The 23,619-nt window shown below is 45.4% G+C and overlaps 1 protein-coding gene across 2 annotated transcripts; it reads right to left on the bottom strand.

The window, feature by feature from the left end:
* Positions 1–578: 578 nt before the first annotated feature.
* LOC133343426 (inactive carboxypeptidase-like protein X2) lies at positions 579–21,388 on the bottom strand. 2 transcript variants are annotated; one of them, XM_061553018.1, is made up of 14 exons: positions 20,887–21,388; positions 20,452–20,502; positions 19,900–20,009; positions 17,721–17,860; positions 14,736–14,820; positions 11,919–12,063; positions 10,845–10,933; positions 10,420–10,543; positions 9,148–9,344; positions 7,072–7,251; positions 4,255–4,555; positions 3,736–3,875; positions 2,614–2,713; positions 579–2,295 (listed from the first exon to the last, which is right to left on the bottom strand). In XM_061553018.1, exons 1-14 carry the CDS (start codon positions 21,368–21,370, stop codon positions 2,045–2,047), a joined length of 2,397 nt encoding a protein of 798 aa, XP_061409002.1. In that variant the 5' UTR covers positions 21,371–21,388; the 3' UTR covers positions 579–2,044. The 2 variants fall into 2 exon arrangements, with proteins under 2 accessions (XP_061409002.1, XP_061409003.1); XM_061553019.1 differs by having other exon boundaries at positions 4,255–4,552.
* Between the last annotated feature and the right edge of the window lie 2,231 nt (positions 21,389–23,619).

The raw sequence follows: 23,619 nt of genomic DNA, 5'->3' as shown, positions 1-23,619 counted from the left end.
ATTGCTTCCCTTCTACGTGACTTTACCGAAAGAACCAAGAAGAGATATGTTGATGACAATGATGATTATACTGGAGGATCAGTTTAACATGTAGGTTTTCGCGACCAATATTATCAATAAGATAGATTTTGGGTTATATTGTGTCGTTAAACCCACCACTTCCCGACATAGCCAATGGCTTTCGCACCTGTTTCGCTTACAAGTGTCGACATCACATGTGTCCCTCTATTTAAGACCGAAACAGGAGGTTTTCTCTACAACTCTGGCTGTCGCCTGATGATGCTCGTTGTAATTCCTGGCGAAATGTCGTACTCGATTTGTAAATGTTGTGGGTTTACTCTCCAACACACCGGTGTGCTGTACTAGTAACGATTTGACACGTTTTGTTAACGTGACAAACCTTACTAATTGGCTGTGTTGGGTGATGGTGGGTTGAACGACACATATTGTTCGCTATTATGGATACTTGAGGATGTCACTCGGTACTAAGTGAGAGTAATTATGTTAAGCGCTGTGGTGCATTAACGAATGTGAAAGAGAAAATCTCGCGCTGTGCACTTTTGCTTTCTTTTCATTGGCTCCTTAGTGCCCATTTCGTTTTTAAGAGGCCTCGTTAATCGCGGAAGAGAGGATACACGTTTAACAAGTGGGATATATATTGCGGCGTATTCACAAACACAACAGTTTTATACTTCGCTTTTGCACTATGTAAAAAAAAAAACTGTTAGCAGTCAGAATAAGTTTCGTACATCCTAAAAACACACAATGCGAGAAATAACAGTCTGCCTGATAGAGACATGTTGGAGTAAGTGTTCCACCAGCGGAACATATATCCTTTTATTGTTGCTTTTCTTCAAAACAAGGCATCAGGGTACAATTGGCTCATCAACATGGAAGGTGTTTTGTAAAAGCCCTCTGTTGCTGTGCGCTTAGTAGAATGTGGACAATTAACTCGGCTAGTTCATAAAATACAGTATCAAATGCCAACCGGGACTGGTTAATAAAGTGAAAAACAACCGTGCTCTGCATCTTCGTGTTGCCTGCTGCTGCTGCTGCTGTGTGTGCTGAGCTCAGGTGTTTCCTTGTTCCAGATCTATGTGCAAGTGAAACGATAGAAATCCCGTTGCTGGTGTAATGGAGATTTATGTCTGAGATAAAATATTGATGTAAAAAACACCATCAATCATCTCCTATGCATTTATTTGAATTATTTATAATAGGCGGCATTATACCGATATCTTGGTTGTTGTTGTGTTGTTGTGTGTTTTATTCTGACAAACTCCTGTTCTGTTCTACCCAATGTGTGTGCGTGTGTGCATGGTGCTGGCCTCTCATCCCTTCGTGTGCCGTACCAGCCTTCATTGCTGCTCGCTAACAGCACTTGCCCTAAAAGTCTGTTAAGGCTATACGGAGCATATTTGTCTTGCTTGTTTGTATATATACACACACACAGAGGGTGATCCAATTATCCAATTATAGATACCCCACTGAGATATAAATTGACCTCAGCTTACACATCATTGGATGCTGTGAGCATATCACATCGGCTGTGTTGGACAATGTATGCCAGGCAAGAGTTAAATTACTTAATAAGTGGATTGGGATTGGTGGGAGACAAGAAGATGCTTTAAATTTTAAATGTTTTTTGTATGATGTCTCCCTGTTAGTAAAGCAGGGCATCTATAAATATATCACCCAGGGTATACATATAGTATGCTATTTGGTAGTATATGCATTATATATGCACACATTTAAATACCAGGATTTTAAAACAAGGATAAAGAGGAGGATTTTAATCTTAATTTGAAGGATTTTCATTCATAGAACGCCGGCAACTAACAGACACAGCAAGAAGCAAGCAAATCTCTCCGTACAGACGCTGTCCCGATCCTTCCTACCTCCGAGCTACAACTTGGCTTGCTTCACCTTGTATACCCGGAGCAGCCAAACTTGTTCAAAGGAGGGGCCCCCCCACCCTAGCCGGCCACAGCGGGGAAGCGAGCAACTGTATTGTCGTTTTTGTTTGACGTAATGCCAACCGTGTTTACGTTCGCGACGTCCGTTTTACTTGCGAGCTGAACCTTCTGTTGGGGCCGCGTGGCGACGATTTCCCGAAGAGCTCGGCCAGGTCGCGAATGCGCTGCCGGTTGGTCTTGTGCAGCGTGAAGTTGCAGCGAGTGGCGCCCATGTCGTACCCCACTTGGCAGTTCTGTGCGGCTGGCACGAAACCCTCTTTACGCGCCGTCACGCGGTACTCCCCTGGGTTCAGTAGCCGCCAGTAATCCCCTCCGCTCGCTTCGAGTTTCAGTTGAAAGATTCGGTTTTGGCGGTTTTAGGAGAGAGGGAGAGAAAAAAGAATTACGACTATTAAAAAATATTACGTTGAATTAATAAAACAAAAAAATCTGGGCTCTTTCATTGTCATGCCCATAAATGTTATCTCTGGAGCTTTAACCGTTGTGGTGCACAGGAAGATATATATATGAAAAGCTGCTCGCACACTATTGACATGCATCCCATGAGAATACAGATGCAATATTTAATGACTTGCTCAAAGCGAATGTGTGATATCTCAATGGAGTGAATAAGATATTAATGTCGTGCCCTCACTACCTGTTGTCACATCATGGTTGATTTCGTCCACCGAGATGATGGCATTGGGGATTCCTTCACCATCGGCATCTGTGACGATCCCCTTGATTCCCCGGTGGACCTTGCGTGCAGAGAAAAACAAACAGCTTCACGAGCAAGACCGAAATCGGAGCTCGGGTTCGCTGTGCATCGACGGGGCATTGGGCATTGTCTAAGCAAGACAGCACCAGAGAGGGGCAAAACGCATTGCATGTGCTGCTTTTTGTTACAACATATAATACAACATAGCATATCCGTTCTAGATTTGAAGCTTTCGTGACTGTAAGGATTCATATTCTTAGGTTTTTTCGGTAAAGTCACGTAAGTAAAATTTTTTTAATAAAAGTAAAATAAAAATAAAATACCTACGTGACTTTACCGAAAAAAAAAAACCCTAAGAATATGTAGTATATCCGACCATCGCACATTTGCCTTGACCAATGGACCACTGCAGTGTTTGTGAATGGAGTAACTGACAATTTAAATATACGTTCCCACCTTGCCTACACCTCAGTCCCCAACGAGTTCGATATGCGACGTCGTGTTGTATTGTTAAGTGGTGCAGTGGTTCGTGCACCGAACAATGCACTTGGCACCCTGAGTTCGATTCCCGGCCAAGGCTAACATACAGTGGTGAGGTATATATGAATCGGTCCTGGGTCTCACCCACCTCCCTCTTAGCCAACATGCACTGACCAGTGTGGTATATTGTAGTCTAGTGTGGTATGGTCAAACAGCTCCCCGCTGGCTGTCAGCACGGCGTAGAGAGGCCTTACATCCGGCAGTGGATTGGCAAACGTCTATAAATTGTGAAATTAGGGGGTGGCTTTGTCCATTGACGCAATTGGCAGTTTTCTTCATGCCTTTAGTTTGGCAGACAGAGTGTGAGCTACTCTGCGGCCTTGTTGGCACGTTCAGGGCATAATGGACAATGCACAGGGGGGGGGGGGGGGAGGAGGATCAGCTTCTGTCACTCAGCGCACATTTTGCACCACTGATTTTATGTCACGGTCTGGATGGCGTGCGTCGACGGTTAAACGTGTTCATGGGCGGAATGCAAATGTCAAGAATTGACTGTGTGGGAGGCACGAACAAAGCTTGTACCTGCTCTAAGAATACAAGAAGGGCCTCGCGGTTGTTCTCCCATTCCTGGGGCAGTTCCGTCTCGTGGGGGAACTTGTCACAACTCAGCTCCATCGTGACCTCAAAACAGTTGGTGTGCAAGTAACTAAAGTCGCCCATACCTGTTAAAAACACGATACAACATTTCAGACTCGTGAGAATAAAAAATACATCACATTGACACCATTTTCTACGACCACTTTTTCTACAAGGGCATCATTTCAGCTGGGCGCGTCCGGGTTGGCAAACCGTAAAATTAATTCCATCCCCGGCACACCCCATTCAGTATGCCTCTCGCTACGGCTGTGGCTACTAGTCACGGGCCACACACTCGATTCTATCAACGGGCCCATAAAATATCCAGTGGAAGAAATTAAGCCCACGGCAGTCAGTAGCAGCACGTTGTGAAAAATCGGTCCTTGGGTTAAAAACTATGAGACACGGCAGCCCGACCGAGTTGCCGCCCTTTGGTGGGTGACATTAACGTCGTGAGCGACTCACTGCCGGTGACGGCGTGCCAATTGGCCCCATTGACAACGCCCTCGTCCTTGGTGAAGTCCTGGCCGTGGCAGACGCGGCGGTTGGCGTCGGTCATAGTGCGGTGCGTGGACGCGTAGAGGAAGGCGAGCCAGCGGAAGATCTGCTCGTCGGGAGTGGCGCTGGGCTCGCGCGCGCGCCACGGCGAACGCGCTGCGTCGAAGGGGTACGTGACGACCAGCTCGCCGCCGTGCAGGTTCCCGCCGAGGACAAACGGGATCTTCTCCATCCAGGAAACAACCGCTCGCGTTTCCACAGCCACCTGCTGCGGCAGGACCGAGACGTCGCACCTCTCCTTGAGCGAGTTCCGCCACGCGCTCGCTTTTACCCGACATCTGTGAGTCTCGATTTAAAGCTTTCGTGACTGCAGGGATTCATCTTCTTGGTTCTTTCGGTAAAGTCACGTAGAATGGAGTAGATTGACTCTGTCTACTCGACAGACCTGCTCTCCACCTGAGGACGGCTGCTTGCGTTGTGGCCGAAACGTCGTGAGAATTATTTTATTATGTTTTACTTTTATTATTTTATTATTTCCATTCTACGTGACTTTACCGAAAGAACCAAGAAGATCTGTGAGTCTATTCAACTGCATACTCCAGGGCAGTTATTGAATGCGGAAATCAAGAGGCAGACGAGAACTGGTTGGAGTGCTTTTGGAAATCATGGCCGACGGTTCGAGACTGATGATGGAGTGGCAGCCAAAGAAGGCGTTGGCGAGTTTCTCAAGGAGCTGCATCATTTAAAGTAAACGTGACACCAGATAAATGGCCGTTGCTTAGTGAGGCTTTCATCCAGCAGTGGAGAGGTCATGGCTGATGATAACGATGATTGGTGAGCAACTCATTCTCCCAATATCATGGTAATTTTAGAAAACACCTGATTAACTGAAATCAGAAAAAACCCTTTATATTTTAGTGTTTCCAATTATACTACCAGTACTTTTATAGAGGTGGTTGTTTTATTGCAGTTGCACATACAGTAGCTGCCACACTAAGTTAAACCGATAAAAATACAATGTTTTAATTTTGCATCATAAATACAGATTGAGCAATGTGCCGAGATTGTGTTGCTAAGTTCGCTTAATTACACAAAATGCATATATTGTCATATATATCACGAGTGCAAATTTTATGCAAACAGATAGACACGGTGACATCACAACATATATACTCACCGGTTATATTTTGCTAATAAATTCGCACAATGTAAGAGCATCTCCAAGGATCCCCATGCACCTATTTCGGAAGGCAACTCCAAGGATCACCGGTAATTGATTATATTAATGTCTTTAATATCTGTTTATCCTAATGGCCACTTAATTTTGCATCCATATTATGGGATGTAATTGCTTTCTCATTAGCTGTCCAAGGTGCAAGGACGACATGGCGCTGAAGTAATGTATGTTTAAAATGCATACCTTAACTTTGATGCATCGTTCATCCTGCTGAGTGTCTGGATAATATGTATGCGTGTTTTGCACGTTAGTGGCTTAAATTAAAATACTGTCGTTCACTTGTGCAATAACATAGTAAATTAAGTCTCAATTTGAGTAAATGGTTACATCTGTAAAATACATGATAATTTAATTGACAGGACTGGCTAATTAGCAGCGCTTCGACATTTATCGTTGCGAATTAAAAGGGAAATATACGAATGAAACGATTGATGATGATGATGATGATGGACAATGATTGATGATTGTTTACTAATGGCGATTGTCAGTTGATGATTATTGATGGTGACCATGATTGATGTTGGTGATTGATGACTGGACAATGATTCATGATTATGTATTCATGGTGATTGATGATGATGATTATGCTTCCAAATACAAGTATTTGAGGAGTTGACAAATGTGTGGTGAACAGAGATCGACAATTAAAAACACAATGAGCCAAAACGCCTAAATATGTCTCTGTGATATTGCCGCTAGTTAATTGGATCGTGTCGAATGGGGCTCATTGTCTTCTTCCAGCCCGGGCTCATCACGGCAAGTAGCAGACATCGGTGCGCTGTGGACCCCCCTGGAAAGCCGAGTTCTGTCTCATGCATTTATCAAGATAATACAGGACTCTCTAATACTCATCATTTCATCGCTCCATCTCCTCGGTGGACGTTCTCTCTGAGGAAATCAAGCGATGAAATCGGTTCGCGTGCAGGTGCTAGGTGGATTGTTACATCGCTGGATCGTAAGAGGTGGCGGCGGGTTGGAGAGGATTTCGTCCAGCAGTGGATTTTTCAAGGCTGATGATGATAATGGCAGGATGGATAGAATTAGTTTTTAACATTTTCCAACAAAGGTTCAAAGCAGACATGCATTAGTTCTGTCTGTCTGGATATATAGGTACCTACTGGGCGGGAGGGCACGATAACCTTCTTAAATCTAACCCAATATGAAATAAGCCAGAGTATAAAGTTGTGTTGCTATTAGGGACTTGCCCTATTTAAAAACGGTCAAATTGATAAAAGGTTTGCGAGAGAACTTGGAGACACAAACCAGAGCTAAAAACCCCCCACTGTTTTCAGATATGCAAATGAATAATTCGTTTCATACAGCGAATGAAACATATCCAAAAATAAATGCATTTCGGGATTAATTACATAATCCACGCAAATTCACAACTATTCCTAATGTATTTAAATATAACATATCTTTCCTAAAAAAAAGAAGGACCATTTCCCAAAACGTCACCCAATGTTTATTTTGTAGTGCTCGTGCACGGCTGCAAAATGCAGTGCCATGGTTGTTTTGCGTTCTTTATCTGCACGTTGATATCCCACCGTGGCGTTGCGGCGATGGAACCAGTCCGGCAGAGGAAGGTGATGATTCGTCACCCTGCGCGCCACGTGCCCTCGCTTCTCTGCGTCCCAGAGCACCGAGTTCAGATCCGGAAAGTTGTGGTTGAGATCGATCCCATTGCGAGTCCAACGGCCGAAGGTCCAGCCGGAGAGCTCGGAGCCCTGGTTGGGGGCGACGGCGCACATCGCACGCTGGCGTCACGCACCGCTACACATCCCATCGTTGCTCAACGGAGCGCGATGCCACGCGCCGTATATCACGCACCACGTGTCACACACTGATCGTAAGTGCGCACCAGCCCGCCTAGGCAATTGATTAAAGGTGGGAAAGGTGAATTTCTTACAGAATTAAATATTTGACTTTTTTTTTTACTCATGGATTTATTGATTTCAAATTTAATACAATTTACAGCCCTTTGTCAAATCACGGTGAGATGAAGGCTACCTCCAAAGCTATGTAAGTCATGGGGGATGCTGGACCAACACTTCACTGCACTGACAAGGGGTCCAGGACCAGTGCGGATGTCACTCATCGCTAATGATAGCCGTGGCTGGGAATCAATCCAAATTGCTGGGGGTTTTTTAGCATTGTTGGAGGTTGTTTGACCATACTTCACTCTGCTGGTCAGTGCTCTTTGTATTTCTATTGCTTTACCATTAGTACTTACAGCATATCATCAGAAATAGAAAAATTATCCAGAATCGGGGGAGAGCGATAGTTCAGCTGTTCGCACACTGCGACACTACCGAGTTCGATTCCTGGGCACGGCTCGCATCAGTGGCGAGGGATATTAGAATCGGTCTCGAGCCGGTACGCTACCAACTCGCACTGACCAGATTGATCGTTTTCGGTGAACCGCCCCCAACGACTGGCACGGCATAGTAGGAACCCCTTCACCCCGCTATGAACCGATAATGGATTGTAAATTATTAAGTATAATCTATAATGCAGCACATTGTTGTGAAATGTATGTGTATATATAAATAGGCTGACAAGTTTACACAGGGACACACGTTATAATGGAAAAAAACCCCACTTCCTTTTATCTAGTTTTAACTAAATTGGACCAGTTCAATGATTGTAGCTGTTGTATTCAATGAGTTCAGAAAATAAAACAATGGCTTCAGCCACATTTGAAAACCTCACTAAAAACGTTTGCGCTGCCGGATGTTCAATCTTTGATTTGAAGGGGGTGTTCTTTTTTACATACATTTCTTGGAGATGGCTGGGAGGATCAGGGGATCAGACAAGTGGGGCGATCCTGTGTTCGAATGGAGGCAGCCTCTCATGGTTAGATAAGGTTCGCAGGTGAAGCGAGTTGATCGTCTCATCCCGGTTCACCAATGACACGAATAAAATCATACTAAATTTTTTTTTTCTCTCTCCAATTCATTTGGCCTATGTCAGCAACAGTCTTTGCGCGTGACACTACAATGTATGGACACTAGTGCAGATAAGGAGGCCGATTGAAAATATTTCAGACCTATTTCTGTCACATCTTTTGGGGGCAATTATTTAATTCTAGATTTGAAGCTTTTTATTTCTATTATTTCTTCTATTATTTTTATGATGTATCTTTCATTATTTATTTATTTTACCTACGTGACTTTACCGAAAAAACCTAAGAGTATGGCAATTCTTTACTCTAACACAGGGTGATGCACTACCCTCTGCAAGAGTTAAAATAACAAATAATGAAATGACAGCACAATTGGAGTATAGTTGGGCGTGGGGGGGGGGGAAGCATAACATGCAATAAAATACAATGCTGACCAGTCACATAGCGGGCTCGGCATGAGCCCTCTGGCGCAGGAAATAAAATCCCCACTCGCCAAATGTTCTCTCCTCTTCGTTGCCCAGCACCTGGGCTTCTCGGTCCTGTCACCGCCTGTACACTCGATAGCCAAGCCACCGATGACGACTTCTGTCGACGTTTTAAATACACGCGTTTGGAGGAGTACGCAGTGTGCTTAATTTCAGCCAGGTCTGCCCGGGTTTGGCGACCTGGAATGCCACATCGAGTACACCTCTCATCGCGACTGCCATTTCGTACGCACCGCTTCGTACGCCTTCTCATAGCCATCGGGGTTAACCGACGGCAGGAGGTGAATCCGGGTCTCTTCCACGAGCCTCCTGATGCGTGGATTGCCCCTGTTGTACTCGTGGCAGAGGAACTCCATAAGGAAGAGGGTGAGCTCCCTCCCGAGGGCCTCGTTGCCGTGTAGACCCGCCACGTAGCGGAACTCCGGCTCGCCTGCGGATTTCCACGGAGGGCGATAAACGAGTGGCGGAGGGCTCGCGACGCCCGTTCGCAGATGCGCTTCCTCCTAGTTTAGTGCAGGTTGTGCAGGTGGCGTGCTTAATTGAATTCAATAAAGGAACTGATTGATTGGAATACGATGGCGGTGGCTCCGCCAGCGCTGGCTGTTTCGTACGTGCCTCATTTAGCGGTTGGGGCAGCCGTCCAAACGAACAGGCTTTCTTTGTGGGAGCCCAAGCTACAGTGCATGATATATCACCATCACTGTCCAATTAAGCAATTAACCTGTGTATCCCACCGACCATTGAAAATGGGAAAATTGTGAGCAGAGTCACGGCATTGGCGCTGCAATTTTATAACGGGCAGTGTCCTAAAATATTTTCTTAAGCTTTGCAAGTGCCCCTCAAAAGCCATCATCCAAAGGGCTTCGCCAAAAAAAAAGAATGTCACTGCACGCAACCGTCCTATCTCCTTGAGCACAACAAATGAATATCGACTTCATGCTTGGTGGGGCTTGGCTGTCACTTTTCTTCAGCTCGAGAAGCATAAATTATTCGGCCTAATGGTTACAGTGCAAGCCGGGCGGGGCGCATTGAGCTCAGCGCTCAGCCACTTACGCAGAAGCTCCGTCGGCACGCACACCTCACCAACAGCTCCACCGCACTGATTATAATATTCACTTAATTCTAGATTTGAAGCTTTCGTGACTGCAAGGATTCATACTCCTAGGTTTTTTCGGTAAAGTCACGTAGGTAAAACATCAAAATTAATAAAGATAAAATAAAATAAAGATAACGACTTGTGTTGCCTCCGAAACGTCGTAATCTTTATTTTATTTTTATTAATTTTGATGTTTTACCTACGTGACTTTAACGAAAAAACCTAGGAGTATAATATTCACGTTCACGCGGTGAAATGGCCTCTCAAGGAATGCGGCCACCACCGGCCCTTTTGTGATGCACTACCGGCCCTTTTGTGATGCACTACCGGCCCTTTTGTGATGCACTACCGGCCCTTTTGTGATGCACTACCGGCGGCGTTGCACGTTTCGCGTGGCGTGAACTCGTACCGAGCTCGTGTGTGCCCGGGTTGTCCGATATCTCCATGGCGTACAGCTTGAGTCCCTCGTAGCTCTTTCCGATGTTGTAAATTCTGGTGACGTTGGGGCATTTCTCGTTGACGATCTTCATCAACTAATGCAAGACAAGGGCGCAATTTATTAGACGGGTGCATTAGCGGTGTTTTATTTTTCAAAGTTATCGCGCCCGTGGTTTTTTATTATTATTATTAAATACAGTGATTTAATGAGAAACGTCTTTTATTTATTAATCTAATATTCTATCGAGTAATTAATGTGGCAAATTAAAGATCGTTCGTGACAAACGATGTTTAATGGATCACGCACGCATTATCAGCATTTGTTTTACAATTTTCTATGTGATTGAATTACTGAAACAATTCGTAATTTTAATTACTCTTTGGCAAGCAACTCACAAGCCTCATATCTTTATAGTTGTGGTGTCTGAAGTCAAGGTTATCTGTGGTGGTGACTTCATTTCTTCGGTGGTAATAATTGTTGGGATCTGTTGCACACATGTCAGAACACATTACATTTATAGAGTGTATACTTTGCCTAATGCACAAATTAATTTAATATGGTTCAGCCAAAAACATTATTTCTTCGAGCTAATGTTCTTGTTGAAGCCTATCCAATAAACATGTTATAATCCCCACTGAAAATTGGTCTGAAAGGGGGTATTCAACCCATTTAGCATAACTCCTCCATTCAAGTCAGTATGCCAAAGTCATAAACTCACAACATTTGTAAAAAAAAAGTATTTGCATCTGGCAATATAATATAAAGCATTCACTTTCATGGAGAATTTTAAGGCATTTCAAGGGAATCGTTATTTCCAGTTTTTTTCTTGGATTTAAGTTTTTTCCATTTTGAAATATGTCTGGGCGCGCTGCAGGTATTTTCATAGCAACGAATGGCACACATTATAATTTGTAATACTACAAATCCCCCAGACACCTTTTCCACATTATTCCATGTTTCCTTTTAGCGATTTTGAGACTTTACATGTCACGAAGAATTTGCAATAATTTATGTCTCAATTGTTTAAAATATGCAATACAATGTTTTTTTGTTATATAAATGTACTGTGGTGTACGACCCGATTGCCTGCAATGCGTACTATTCAGGTCTTAGCCTGGATAGTACTTGGATGGGTAACCACTATGCACAAAAAGGTTGTTATCGGCTGTGGGGACTACATTTTGGCAGCCAAGTTGGGGATTGCATTAACATCGCTTGTGGCAACGTACTACTGTTCTCCAATGTTCCAATGTGTATGTTCCCCACAATCTGCACTGCCCAGCGTATTGAAGAACGGTCAAATAACTCCCATGGTCCCAAACAGTGTGGGGAGGTGATTACCCATCAGTGAATTGATAAAAGAGCTGAACATGTAAATATATACGTGGTTCAATCGGTACTACACTCCCATAATGAATATAGAAAAAGGAGAGATTTTTTTTCAAAAGTGAAATGTGTGCAAACATCACCTTTCATGGGGCAGCCTAATACCTCCAGCCTCATACAGATGTCTCCGTGCCATGTAATGGGATTGATGCGGATGTACCTGGCCACCACAGCTATCTCCAGCTCATTCACCACTGGCGTCTCCTGGTCATGGTTGGCTTCAAAGAGCTAAAAAAAAAGCACAAAAACATTAACATGCTCAGACCTCGTACAGACCTTAGCAAGTTTAACACGTAGGCTTTCGCGACCAATATTATTCATAATAAAGGTTTTTTTGCTGGGTGTAATTACCAGCGAAACGTCGTACTCAAATTATTAATGTTGTGGATTTACTCTCCAACACACCGGTGGGCTAAAGTAGTAACTATTTTGCGTCTTGTTTACGTGACAAATCCCTTACTAATTGGCTGTGTCGGATGGTGGAGGGTTTCGACGCATTTATACTTACGCAATTAAACCAAAAAACCTTTATTATGTAGACCTTAGCAATTTTTTTGCTCATAAAATAGATCTCTATTTCATTTCACTCTCGGAGCAGACGAAGGAGAGGCACAATTGTTCCCTCTCGGCCAGCGTTTCTCAAACTTGTTTGCCCGTGGACCACTCAGCCGATGCAAACATTTCCACGGACCCCCCCCCCCCCGCCCCAACCCTGGTGACAAAAGGCATTCGCCTATCTCTAAATACCAGCTATACAAAATTATTAATGTTACCGGAACATAGAAAAGGTTTTGTCGTAAACGCAGCGAAAAGGTTATTTTTTTCAGGGGTGGCCTCTAGATGTTAGGCTCAGGGTAGTTTATCTGACTTATTTTGTTGAATTATATATCATCGTAGGTAAAATATTAATTAATGTCCGAAACAAAAGGTATAATAAAGGTTGTCAGCATTGTCCGGATCAACCTTCATTTGCATCACAGTCCCGTGGACCACCTGGTGGTCACAGGTCCCACACTCTGACAACCACTGCCCTCGATAATGCATGACCTTGACTCAAGTCATGCTTCGATTTAAAGCTTTCGTGACTGCAGGGATTCATCTTCTTGGTTTTTTCGGTAAAGTCGTCACGTAGAAGGGAAGTAATAAAATAATAAAAATAAAACATAATAAAATAATTCTCACGACGTTTCGGCCACAACGCAAGCAGCCGTCCTCAGGTGAAGACCAGGTTTGTCGGGGAGACAGCTTCATTCATTCATGAATGAAGCATTCAGACGCTGTCATGAATAAATGAAGCATTCAGACGCTGTCTCCCCGACATACCTGGTCTTCACCTGAGGACGGCTGCTTGCGCTGTGGCCGAAACGTCGTGAGAATTATTTTATTATGTTTTATTTTTATTATTTTATTACTTCCCTTCTACGTGACTTTACCGAAAGAACCAAGAAGATCAAGTCATGCTCTCATTTTCTATCACAATCTGGAGAGAAAAAATACGTTAGTTCAGCTTATATAACATCTGTGGACTGTATTTCTTCTGTGGAATATTTCTGTGTTTGGGCATACATATGCAGAGAGATTGCATGGATAGGAAATAATACAAGTAGAAAAAAAACATTTTTAGCGGTGTTATTTATGAAACAGCGTGTGACCTTATAAATCAGAGCTCTCATTGCGGCAGCACACTATTTTAGAACAGATGTGACGTGTCGGTCTTCAAGGTCTGCGATTGGCACTGTCCAGCGACTGAACTGTATTTTTTTGAGTTTCACGAAAAAGTTATGGAAATATTTATGCAGTGGAATTTACAGCACGGCGTCGTGGCAGGCATGGCGATTTTTTTTATTTTTCTATTTGCCACAAAAAACATGCACACGCGCCTGATTTGCATTTGCCATTTTGCAGATATAACCTCTTGAGAATGTAAATTTTCATACACTGTGTCATTTTGTCTCAGCCAGTCTAAGCAAATACGGCATAATGATGGAGCACACATAAAGAGCCAGCGCTGAAGTTTGTTTTTTAAGAGATAAAAAAAACATAAATACTGGCTACTGAAGCAAATGCACGGACAGTATTGCACTCAGGCACATGGGAGAGTGGATATGTTGTTTAAAATTCGTGTTATGTACTTTTGAGTGAAGTTGTGAAATGGATATGCTGATTGCTGGCGATTGAACGAAAAGGGATCTTTTTAAAATTCATGTTGATATTGCAGGTGATGTGGCAGTTGATGTTGTGCAGGAATAACCGTGATGCATGCATGATTTGAATGTATAATTATTCTATTCACTGAACGCATTTGCATATCAATGCCAGGCATCTCATACCTGCCAACATGGATTCAAGAGCAGTTGAACCATATGCAGTGCCTGATATTATTTCTGATATAATAATCATCATCATCATCAGCAGCCATCATGTATCCATTGCTCGATGAAGGCATCTCCAAGCCACTGTCATTCTTCACAGTCTAACGATGCAACAATCTATCTTGCGTATGCGCTACGCGTGGATTCTATCGCTCCATCTCTTTGCACGATGTCCTCTCGGGCAAGTTTATTCCTTTGTCTGCCACTCCGCAGTTCGCCTCAACGACTGTCCAACAACGCTTGGAGCGACGTGTCCTGCCCAGGAACACTCACCCTGATTTACACTCAATATTGATGTCTCTAACTTGTGTCTGCTGTCTGATGTACACGTGCCTCATTCCGTCTGCAATTCCAAGCACGCCACCTTCTCTGATGTAACAGCAGCAAGTGTTGGAGCGTGCGTGAATCCGTGTATTCGGAGACAATACAATGATAGTTCCGTTTGGAAATGTGTCAAAAGCGAAGTCTAAATGACTGCCACTTTTTTGCATTAATGCGGTGGGTGTCAAAAAGGTTCAATACCCTTACCCTTTCGTCTGTGCCGTTCTGGTATGTGATCCACGAGTGACTGTCATTGCTGAACATCACTTTATAGGACGTGATCCAAGCGTGCCTGATTATAATTGGGGGGGAAGAATTGGCATAACATACATACACTGCACAACAACGATTGATGATTACTAAAATAGCAATGCACAGCCCTTCATCCTGTCCCCTAACGAGGGTTGTTTGACCATACTTCACCACCACGATGGTCAGTGCGGGTTGTCAGCTGTAGCCTCCATACGCTATATAAGCCACTGTAGAATACATGTGTCAAAATGCATTCGTCAACAACACGGCCTTAAAAGGAATAATTATATTAGGCGACGTTTCAGTCATATGACCTCTTCATAGCGCATACATTATATATAGTGTATACAGTTAAGCATGCGATGCACACCACGTGACAATCCTTAAGAAATGTGCATATGTGAATGTAAACAGCACATTGTAAATATGCATCGTCAACTGGCCTTAAATATCCACGGGATTAATACAATAACCACTGTTCAAAGTGCCACTATACGCAAAGTGAAAATACGATTTATGTTAACAGTAACGGTGATTTAAAAAAAATAATAATGCAAGCGAAGCATTGACAGCAGTGGGATGGCACTCTGAGGAGGTATTGATTTACATAGACTCCTACAATTTTTAACGACGTAGAAATTAACCTAACGCGCTACTAAAACAAACGTCGTTAGGACGCGCTCCCGTTTTATTGGCGTGGTAGGATTCATGAACTCCAGTGGCCACGTTATCCACAAGGGCAGCAGCGCCACGTGGTGGTTACATCGCTTCACTGCATACAGCTGCAAGCAATTTAATTTGCCCATAATACAGTTTTTTTGGGTGGGGGTTAGATCGCGTAAATATATAAATGTGTCGTTAAACCCGCCAATTAGTAAGGTTTGTCACGTAAATAGAACATGCCAATTCGTTACGAGTACAGCACTGACCGGTGTGTTGGAGAGCAAACCTGTAGTGTGGAGGATATTGGTCGCGAAAGCCTACGCGTTAAAGCAATCTAATTTGCTTTACAGCGTCTTCCCAACTCCGGTGTCGGGCGTAGAACGTCGTTCTGACCATACTTCACCATTTCTGGTCAGTGTGGGTTGCAGCCAAAATCAATCAACCCTTCATTGAATGTCGAGCTCGTCACAATAAAATTGTCTTCACGAGTAAGCACATCGCATTACATCAATACAATTTAAGTCACACAACAGAAAATGTATACACATTAGTTGAAATTCACGAGAATAGATTTCACGAATGCACGTACACCCCATCGCCAACACGCACGATTTGCCACGTGCATAGTTTCGTGAATCAGCGAGTGAAAGCAATAAAGTGACTTTTAAGTAATAGGTCATCTGATTGATATATATAAACAAATTGAAACCAAGTTGAACCAATTTAAAAGCAGAAGATGTGAACCCGGGTCAAATTCACGGCCACGGATAAGATCGGTGGATCAGAGCGATATCTCTGTACCGGTCATGCCCTCACCCCCGTCCTTCTTGGTATCAATCGCCACGGTCCCACGTGGTGACAGATGGCAACATCCTCACGACTGAATGCGGTCACGGCAGAGGGAGGCTCTCTTGCCGAATTGTATTGACAAATAATTGCATTGTTATAATGTATAGACGTGTAATTTGTTAATGGCATACATTTAAATGAGCTAAAGAAGATTAACCAGCTATTTTTTCTCCCCCGGTATAATATGCTCATTAAACGAGACAAAAAATACCCGTGGTTAATCCTGAAGGTTTTAGTGAATTCCGTGAAATTCCAAATACGTTTCACTGCCAAGTGCATAGCACACACACAAGCCAATTAAATAACGAATGGTAATGCAGGGAGCACCCCCCCTCCCCTCTCTCTCTTTGAAACTGCTCCTGGGTGAAGGCTTCTCCACCCAACCACCCACCCATGTGTCTGTCAAGTCATGTATATTATGGCTGGTTTTTTTTGCCATACTTTTTCACGCACGTCTATCTGGGTTGGTGAAAAGGGGGTGGCAGACACGAGACAGGACAGGTTCAGGTGTCACTCGCCACTGATGCTGGCCGGATCGTGGGTGTTTAATGCGCCGTGAGCAGTATGCACTTCATGTATGGAATTTACAAGGTTACCATTAAGGTATAGACAACGTTGAAGTCTAAATTTCGATTTAAAGCTTTCGTGACTGCAGGGATTCATCTTCTTGGTTCTTTCGGTAAAGTCACGTAGAATGTCTTCTCGACAGACATGTTCTACACCTGAGGACGGCTGCTTGCGTTGTGGCCGAAACGTCGTGAGAATTATTTTATTATGTTTTATTTTTATTATTTTATTATTTCCATTCTACGTGACTTTACCGAAAGAATCAATAAAACGTTGAAGTGTGTATAAAATGCGTGTAAAATGAGCATGATGGGCGTATGACCAGTAATTATATTCGATGACCTGGCACGCTTAGGGGTAACGATTCAATTCACACATTGATTCGTTTGGTTGGCGTGTACTGCATGGACCGTGTCTCGCATGTACTGTCTGTACTGTGTCTCGCGTGTACTGTCTGTACTGTGTCTCGCGTGTACTGTTTGTACTGTGTCTCGCGTGTACTGTCTGTACTGTGTCTCGCGTGTACTGTCTGTACTGTGTCTCGCGTGTACTGCCTGTACTGTGTCTCGTGTGTACTGTCTGTACTGTGTCTCGCGTGTACTGTCTGTACTGTGTCTCGCGTGTACTGTTTGTACTGTGTCTCGCGTGTACTGTCTGTACTGTGTCTCGCGTGTACTGTCTGTACTGTGTCTCGCGTGTACTGCCTGTACTGTGTCTCGCGTGTACTGCCTGTACTCTGTCTCGCGTGTACTGTCTGTACTGTGTCTCGCGTGTACTGCCTGTACTGTGTCTCGCGTGTACTGCCTGTACTGTGTCTCGCGTGTACTGTCTGTACTGTGTCTCGGGCAGTGCTGTCCTCACGTCTGCTGGGAGTTGCGTCCCTGCGTAATGATGCCAGTGAAGTTGGTGATGCGACGCGCGTCCACCTCCATCCACTGCTGCGCGTCGTGGCGACCCGCGCACCAAGCCCCGTCGTACTGATCATCCTCCAGCATGCCAGCCTGCGCATCAGCAGCAGCAGCACGCCAGCGATGAGGATCATGATGATGATGATGTGCATGATGATGATGATGCCCGTGACCAGGATGATCATTCGTGGCGATGTGCGTGATGATGTCAGCGATGAGGATCATGATGATGATGATGTGCATGATGATGATGCCCGTGACCAGGATGATCATTCGTGGCGATGTGCATGATGATGTCAGCGATGAGGATCATGATGATGATAATGTGCATGATGATGATGATGCCCGTGACCAGGATGATCATTCGTGTCGATGTGCATGATGATGTCAGCGATGAGGATCATGATGATGATGATGCCCGTGACCAGGATGATTATTCGTGTCGATGTGCATAATGATGTCAGCGATGAGGATGATGGTGATGTGCGTGATTATGGTTTCAGCGACGAGGATGTTGATGATGTTGGGGGTGGTGGCGACGATGAGCATGATGAAGATGTCATACGCATCGTGGTGGTGGTGATGATGTGGATGATGATGCTAGCGACGAAGATTAAAATGATGGTGTGCATGATAATGATGTGATATGCATGATGATGGTGGTTGTGGTGGTGATGTTCATGATGACGCCAGCGACGAGGATGATCATGATGGTCATGTGCATGATGATGATGATGATCTATTTGTCATTAGTACAATAATGATCATACCAACAATTTACAGTTCCTTGTCACATCGCAGCGGTGTCGCTATTGATCATACTTCCCCATACGTTCTCCACACCGATCAGTGTGGGTTGTTGGTGGGGAGGGGCAAGGACTTTGTTGAGTATTGTCAGGGCCGGTCAGTCGCCACTGATGTTAGCCGTGACAAAGAATTGAACTCCTCAAGGCGGGCCGGGGTTCGTAGTGCAGTGCGCTAACTGCACCCACCCTCCCCGTTGTCATTCTTAACGGTGCATACAAATATTTAAATCATTTTGATGAGCAATATCATTTCTGACGTGACCCAAGAAAATCACCAATGATGCTGTATTTCTCTTCGTCATCGTCATGAAGCGTGATTATTATGTGCATCATCATGCACGGCACATCGCCATAACGTGAGATGGATAGCTTACAATCAAATTCAAGTCCTTATTCCTCAACCGTGCAATTTTGCCACTCATTGCATAAAACATCACCATACGTTACATTGAAGTGTCATTTATAGGAATAAAAGTACAATGTTAATATTTAAAAACGATCACTGCAAGTTGACTTACGCAACTGATACATTGCGTCACGTGAATAACATTTAAACACTAACACATGCATATATTCTCAATATCAATACACACGCTCTTCCACTGCCTCATAATCTGGACTCCCTTCCCCAACCACCCGTGCTGTCGACTCCCTGTCAATGTCCAAATCCAGATTTAAACGCGGTTATATTCAGACGCCATACGTATAAATCCAACTAGTTAATCGCGACCTAGTCCAGAGTGCTAGGGCATGATACTTTGAGGCAATCCTCACGGAGGAGTCATGGACTCGCTCGCGATGAACACATTCCTCCTGCGGAGGGAGCTGGTAGGAACATTGGGTCAACGGCGGCGTGGTGTATTCCGCAAATATGCCCGACTGTGAGGGCGGGCACAAGCCGGCGTGAGTAGGTTAAACGTTGAGTTTTATAAGGGCACCACGAGGTGACCAGCCCCTCCCCACCCAGCCCCACCCCTCCCACCGCTCCCACCCCCCACCCAGCCCCACCCTCTACCACCCAACCCCTCCCCACCCTCCCCATCCAGCCCCTCCCCACCAGCCCCACCCTCACCACCCATCCTCTCCCCACCCTCCCCTCCCCACCCAGCCCCTCCCTCCCCACCCGGCCCCTCCCCACCCTCTCCACCCAGCCCCACCCCTCCCATTTTTGGATGCACGACGGACGGACACAATAATCCCCTGTGGGCTGGTGGAACCAGGAGGTTCCTACCAGCAATATTCCCACCCATTGAAATCGTGGCCACATCACCCTCCCCCCACCGTGAGCACGTGTGCGCCCAGTGCCGGTGGTGCGAGAGGGCGCACCTGGATATTGAGCCTGCCTCTGTGAGCCCCCAGGCCGTAACGACTGATGGTTGACGCGTGGATCTGGAAATCATCAATCCGCATGGACTCCATCCCGAGCGGCGGGCACGCTTCAGTCGGAAGAGAAGAGAGAGAGAGATCAATGGGAGATATACACACATTATATATATAGTGTAGGAGTTATAATATAATGTTTTCTTCCCGCTACGTACTTTATTTGACGATAAGCAGCAGGACAAAAATAACTCGGTGTTAAAATGTTTTTTTTTTGCAGGGGTATATATATATATTAAAAAAATAATGTTTAATAGAGATTAAATATCGTGTCACGCTTGCATAGAGACACGTACAAGGCGGGCAGGCTATTTTTGAAGACGGTACAAGCCATTACAATCTTGTGATTCATTGTCATGTTAAGTGATTTTGGTGAAGGCGTACCACGGCTTTCATAAATAAGTAAGTACGAGCACGAATATAATGGGTCATATCTTCTCACTATAAATACAATGGAGAGTGTGGGCTGCACGTGTGTGTGTGTTTTGCATCACTTACAGGTGGGTGGTGCAGGTTTCGAAGTCGTTTGCCTTTTAGCCGCATCTTTCCCTACGAACAAACAATTGTCATTTGCACTTTAAAACAATGCTAACTTTCTATAAACGCTCTCAACTGCAGCGTCTAACCCCTGAGCACACACGGCCACATTATGATGTGGTAACACTTTGCCAAAGACGCACGGTGAATTGTTGCATCGCGGGACGTGCAAGTGGTGGCAATGGCTTGGGGAAGAGATCCACTCAGCAGGAGATTGATGCATGTATGTTAAACTATCTTTCGCACCGTACGTAGCCAAATCGTGCTACGTAGCAGCCAGCCATTGATCACGGCAGCTAATGCTGTTTACGATGATGATGCTGCGAATATCTAAACAAAACGAGCACAACAACTGAAATGGCTTATCCGCACCGCACGCCACGCTCCTCCACCTACCCTTCTTGATGGCTTTCACAACCTCCACTCCCAGGGCGCCCGCGCGCCGCCTGGCCGGACTTTCTGCCGCAGGACGCGCCGCTTTAATTGTGTACAGATCGTGCCGCTCTCTGGCCACGTTGGCACCACCGATCACGGCGCTTTGCCGCGCCTCTGCGGGCCAACGCGAGGCGCCGTCTCGGATCCCCGTGGATGTGGCAGCCGCGGTAATGAGATCCTCCTGGCCGGAGCTGATTGCGCCCCGGGAGGCCGCGCGTCCTCGCAGGGAGTTGTCACTTGTCTCCCGCACGGGCGCGTAGTAATGCTCCCTGTTGCGGATCTCCTGCAGGTAGTAGTCAAAGTGCTCGTCCGCGGGGGAAGCAACGGCGAGGTGCGGCAGCAGCAGGAGCAGCTGCAGTGGCAGAAGGAGCAGAGCTCGGGTCGCGCTGCAGGCCGCGTTCGCGTTAAGGGGCAGCAGGCTCGTGGTGATGGCCCGTTTGGGCATCTTGTGCTCGCCTCTCTCGGTGTCCTGTAAGCTAATGCCCGTTTCGAACAGCTTGGAACAGAAGCCACCACCGTATTCATGCAAACCACCGCGGTCATATGGCACTAATAGGCTATTGTGCGGCACGTAAGCAGTGTCACACATTGCCAAGAACCAAACCTTATTTTTTTTACGTTCCATTAAGACACTTGGCTCGGCGCAAGACCTAACGTGCTTCATATGTTAATGGCCCATTTTGCTTTGATGTTGCACGTGCGCCTGCCCATTGCATTCTACCCGCGGATTGGGTTTAATCAAAGCCGTGCGTTGGAAATTACACGCATCGTTTTCAGGAGGGTATGCGGATTTTTTTTTTAAAGCGGAATTTTTTTTTCTCCATACAGGAACCGTTTCAAAGTGTCAAACGCACAATGCAAACTTTGACTTTTATTCGCCTTAACGTTTCACGGCTGGCCAGGTTCAGAAGGCGTGCTGATGAAAGACTTTCCCCCCTAAGGCAATTCACCCTATCATCTGCAATATTAAAGTGTGTAAAGCGTGGCTCTCCACCGAACCCTCAAAGGTCAAGGCTGTCGAGTAACACATGTCAATCCACTGCTGGATGAAGTCCTCCCAACACCGCGCCGTTTGTGTGTGCTGGTTATTTGACCATACTTCACCACGCCGGTTAACACAGATTGGTCAAGATGGGGGGGGCATAGACGGGAGAGGATAGAGTTACCGTACAACATTTTTTATTCTTGAATTGTCCCCTGTTGATCACCACGTCGCATAACCCCGCGAACCAGGAGCCGCCTATGACAACTTGGCATGCATTGCGCTCACACATCTACACACCGCACAGGCATCAGCCTGCTTAGCTGTCGAGCTCGGGTGAATTATGGCTCGTTTGGTCATAAACGTAGCGGTAGAATACAGAACAAATAAATGTGCCCTCTTAGTCGTGATTACTCACAGACCCTATGATCGTGGAGGAGGCTCGGTTCGTTTTGGAAACACGTTGTTTGTGTTGTAGAGCCACGGTGACTGTTTTAGCCATTATGTTAAATTACACTGAATTGCAAGCAATTAAACCGCGAGAAAATAGGTGGTGCAGAATAAGTATTATAATACGTTTCTGTGCTGTAATGTTTAAGATTAATAAGCTGAACATGGAATATCACGGGATGTGCACCAATATTTTAAAACCTGTGGTTGTTTACATAAAGCGACACACTGGACAGCTTTACTCGATTTCCAAGCATGTCCTGCTCATGTGAAAAATATTGTTTTTAATTACAAAAATCACAGCTCGTTGTCAGTAGACTGTTGGTTGAAAACCTCCCTAGGTCAAGCAACCAGTTGCTTGACCGAGGGAGGTTTTCAACCAACAACCAGTTGCTTGACCTCCCTAGGTCAAGCAACTGGTTACCATTCTGATCAGTGCGCTTAGTGAAGTGGCGGGAGGGGGAGCAAAATATCGATTCAGATGTCACTCACTCCTGATATTAGCCGTGGCCGGGTTAACGAGTTCAGGTTGCCTGGTTTATTAGCTTGTAAACCACCGGGCCGCGTACAATCTGCATACTCTATCTTTCAGATTTGATACTATAACGAGATCCAGCCCTTTTCCATTACGAATCCCCGTTCAGATCCGAACAAGATAAACCGTTGTCTGTCGGGCCGCTTCTCATCCGACCACAACAAGCTGTGTGAACGTCCCCTGCTGCAATGCAGCCGTTCAATTGGATCGTCTCTACACATTATTGGGTGTCAAAGTAACCTGATAATGAAGCGCACGTGCCACCTGTGGGAGCCGCAGCGTATTTATGCGTCTATTTAAATCCATCGAAAACCATTTCAGCTCAAAACTTCCATGTGTGGTTGGGGGGAGGGGTCGCGTATTGAGCCGCCTGCTCCGCTTCGAGAAATCGAGCGGTTTCGTGCCGTTGCGATGGGGCGCCGCGGGTTTGGTGGGCGACACATTTCGCCGTTATCCGTACGACGGACACCATTCGTTGCTGCTCCTGTAGATAAGCCTGACGATGGGGGTCTATTCCCGATGAGTTCTGCTGCATGATGTTTCCTTGCAGGTGCCGTGTGGGGAGTGATAGAGCGGTAGTGCAGCGGTTAGCGCTACGAACCCGTCGAGCCGAGTTCAATTCCCGCTCACGGCCAACACCAGTGACGATTATCTGAGCCGGTCCTGGGTCATCCACAGGTCTACTCGGCCTCGTGCTGTATGAGTACTACGTTTTGCCAGTGATTAT

This window comes from Lethenteron reissneri, chromosome 17 (genome assembly GCF_015708825.2).
Source record: "Lethenteron reissneri isolate LAM-NWPU_2019-01 chromosome 17, ASM1570882v1, whole genome shotgun sequence".
Lineage (NCBI taxonomy): Eukaryota > Metazoa > Chordata > Hyperoartia > Petromyzontiformes > Petromyzontidae > Lethenteron > Lethenteron reissneri.
Note: the sequence above shows the minus strand (reverse complement) of the source record. Positions and strands in the feature narration are given on the sequence as shown.

Coding starts and splice junctions, on each gene's coding strand:
- LOC133343426 (XM_061553018.1), bottom strand. CDS start 21,370: ATGCCCAAACGGGCCATCACCACGAGCCTGCTGCCCCTTAACGCGAAC. Junction 10,934..11,918: donor ATTAGGCTGCCCCATGAAAG/GTGATGTTTGCA, acceptor TGTGTGCAACAG/ATCCCAACAATTATTACCAC. Junction 7,252..9,147: donor ATGAGAAGGCGTACGAAGCG/GTGCGTACGAAA, acceptor GCCCCCAACCAG/GGCTCCGAGCTCTCCGGCTG.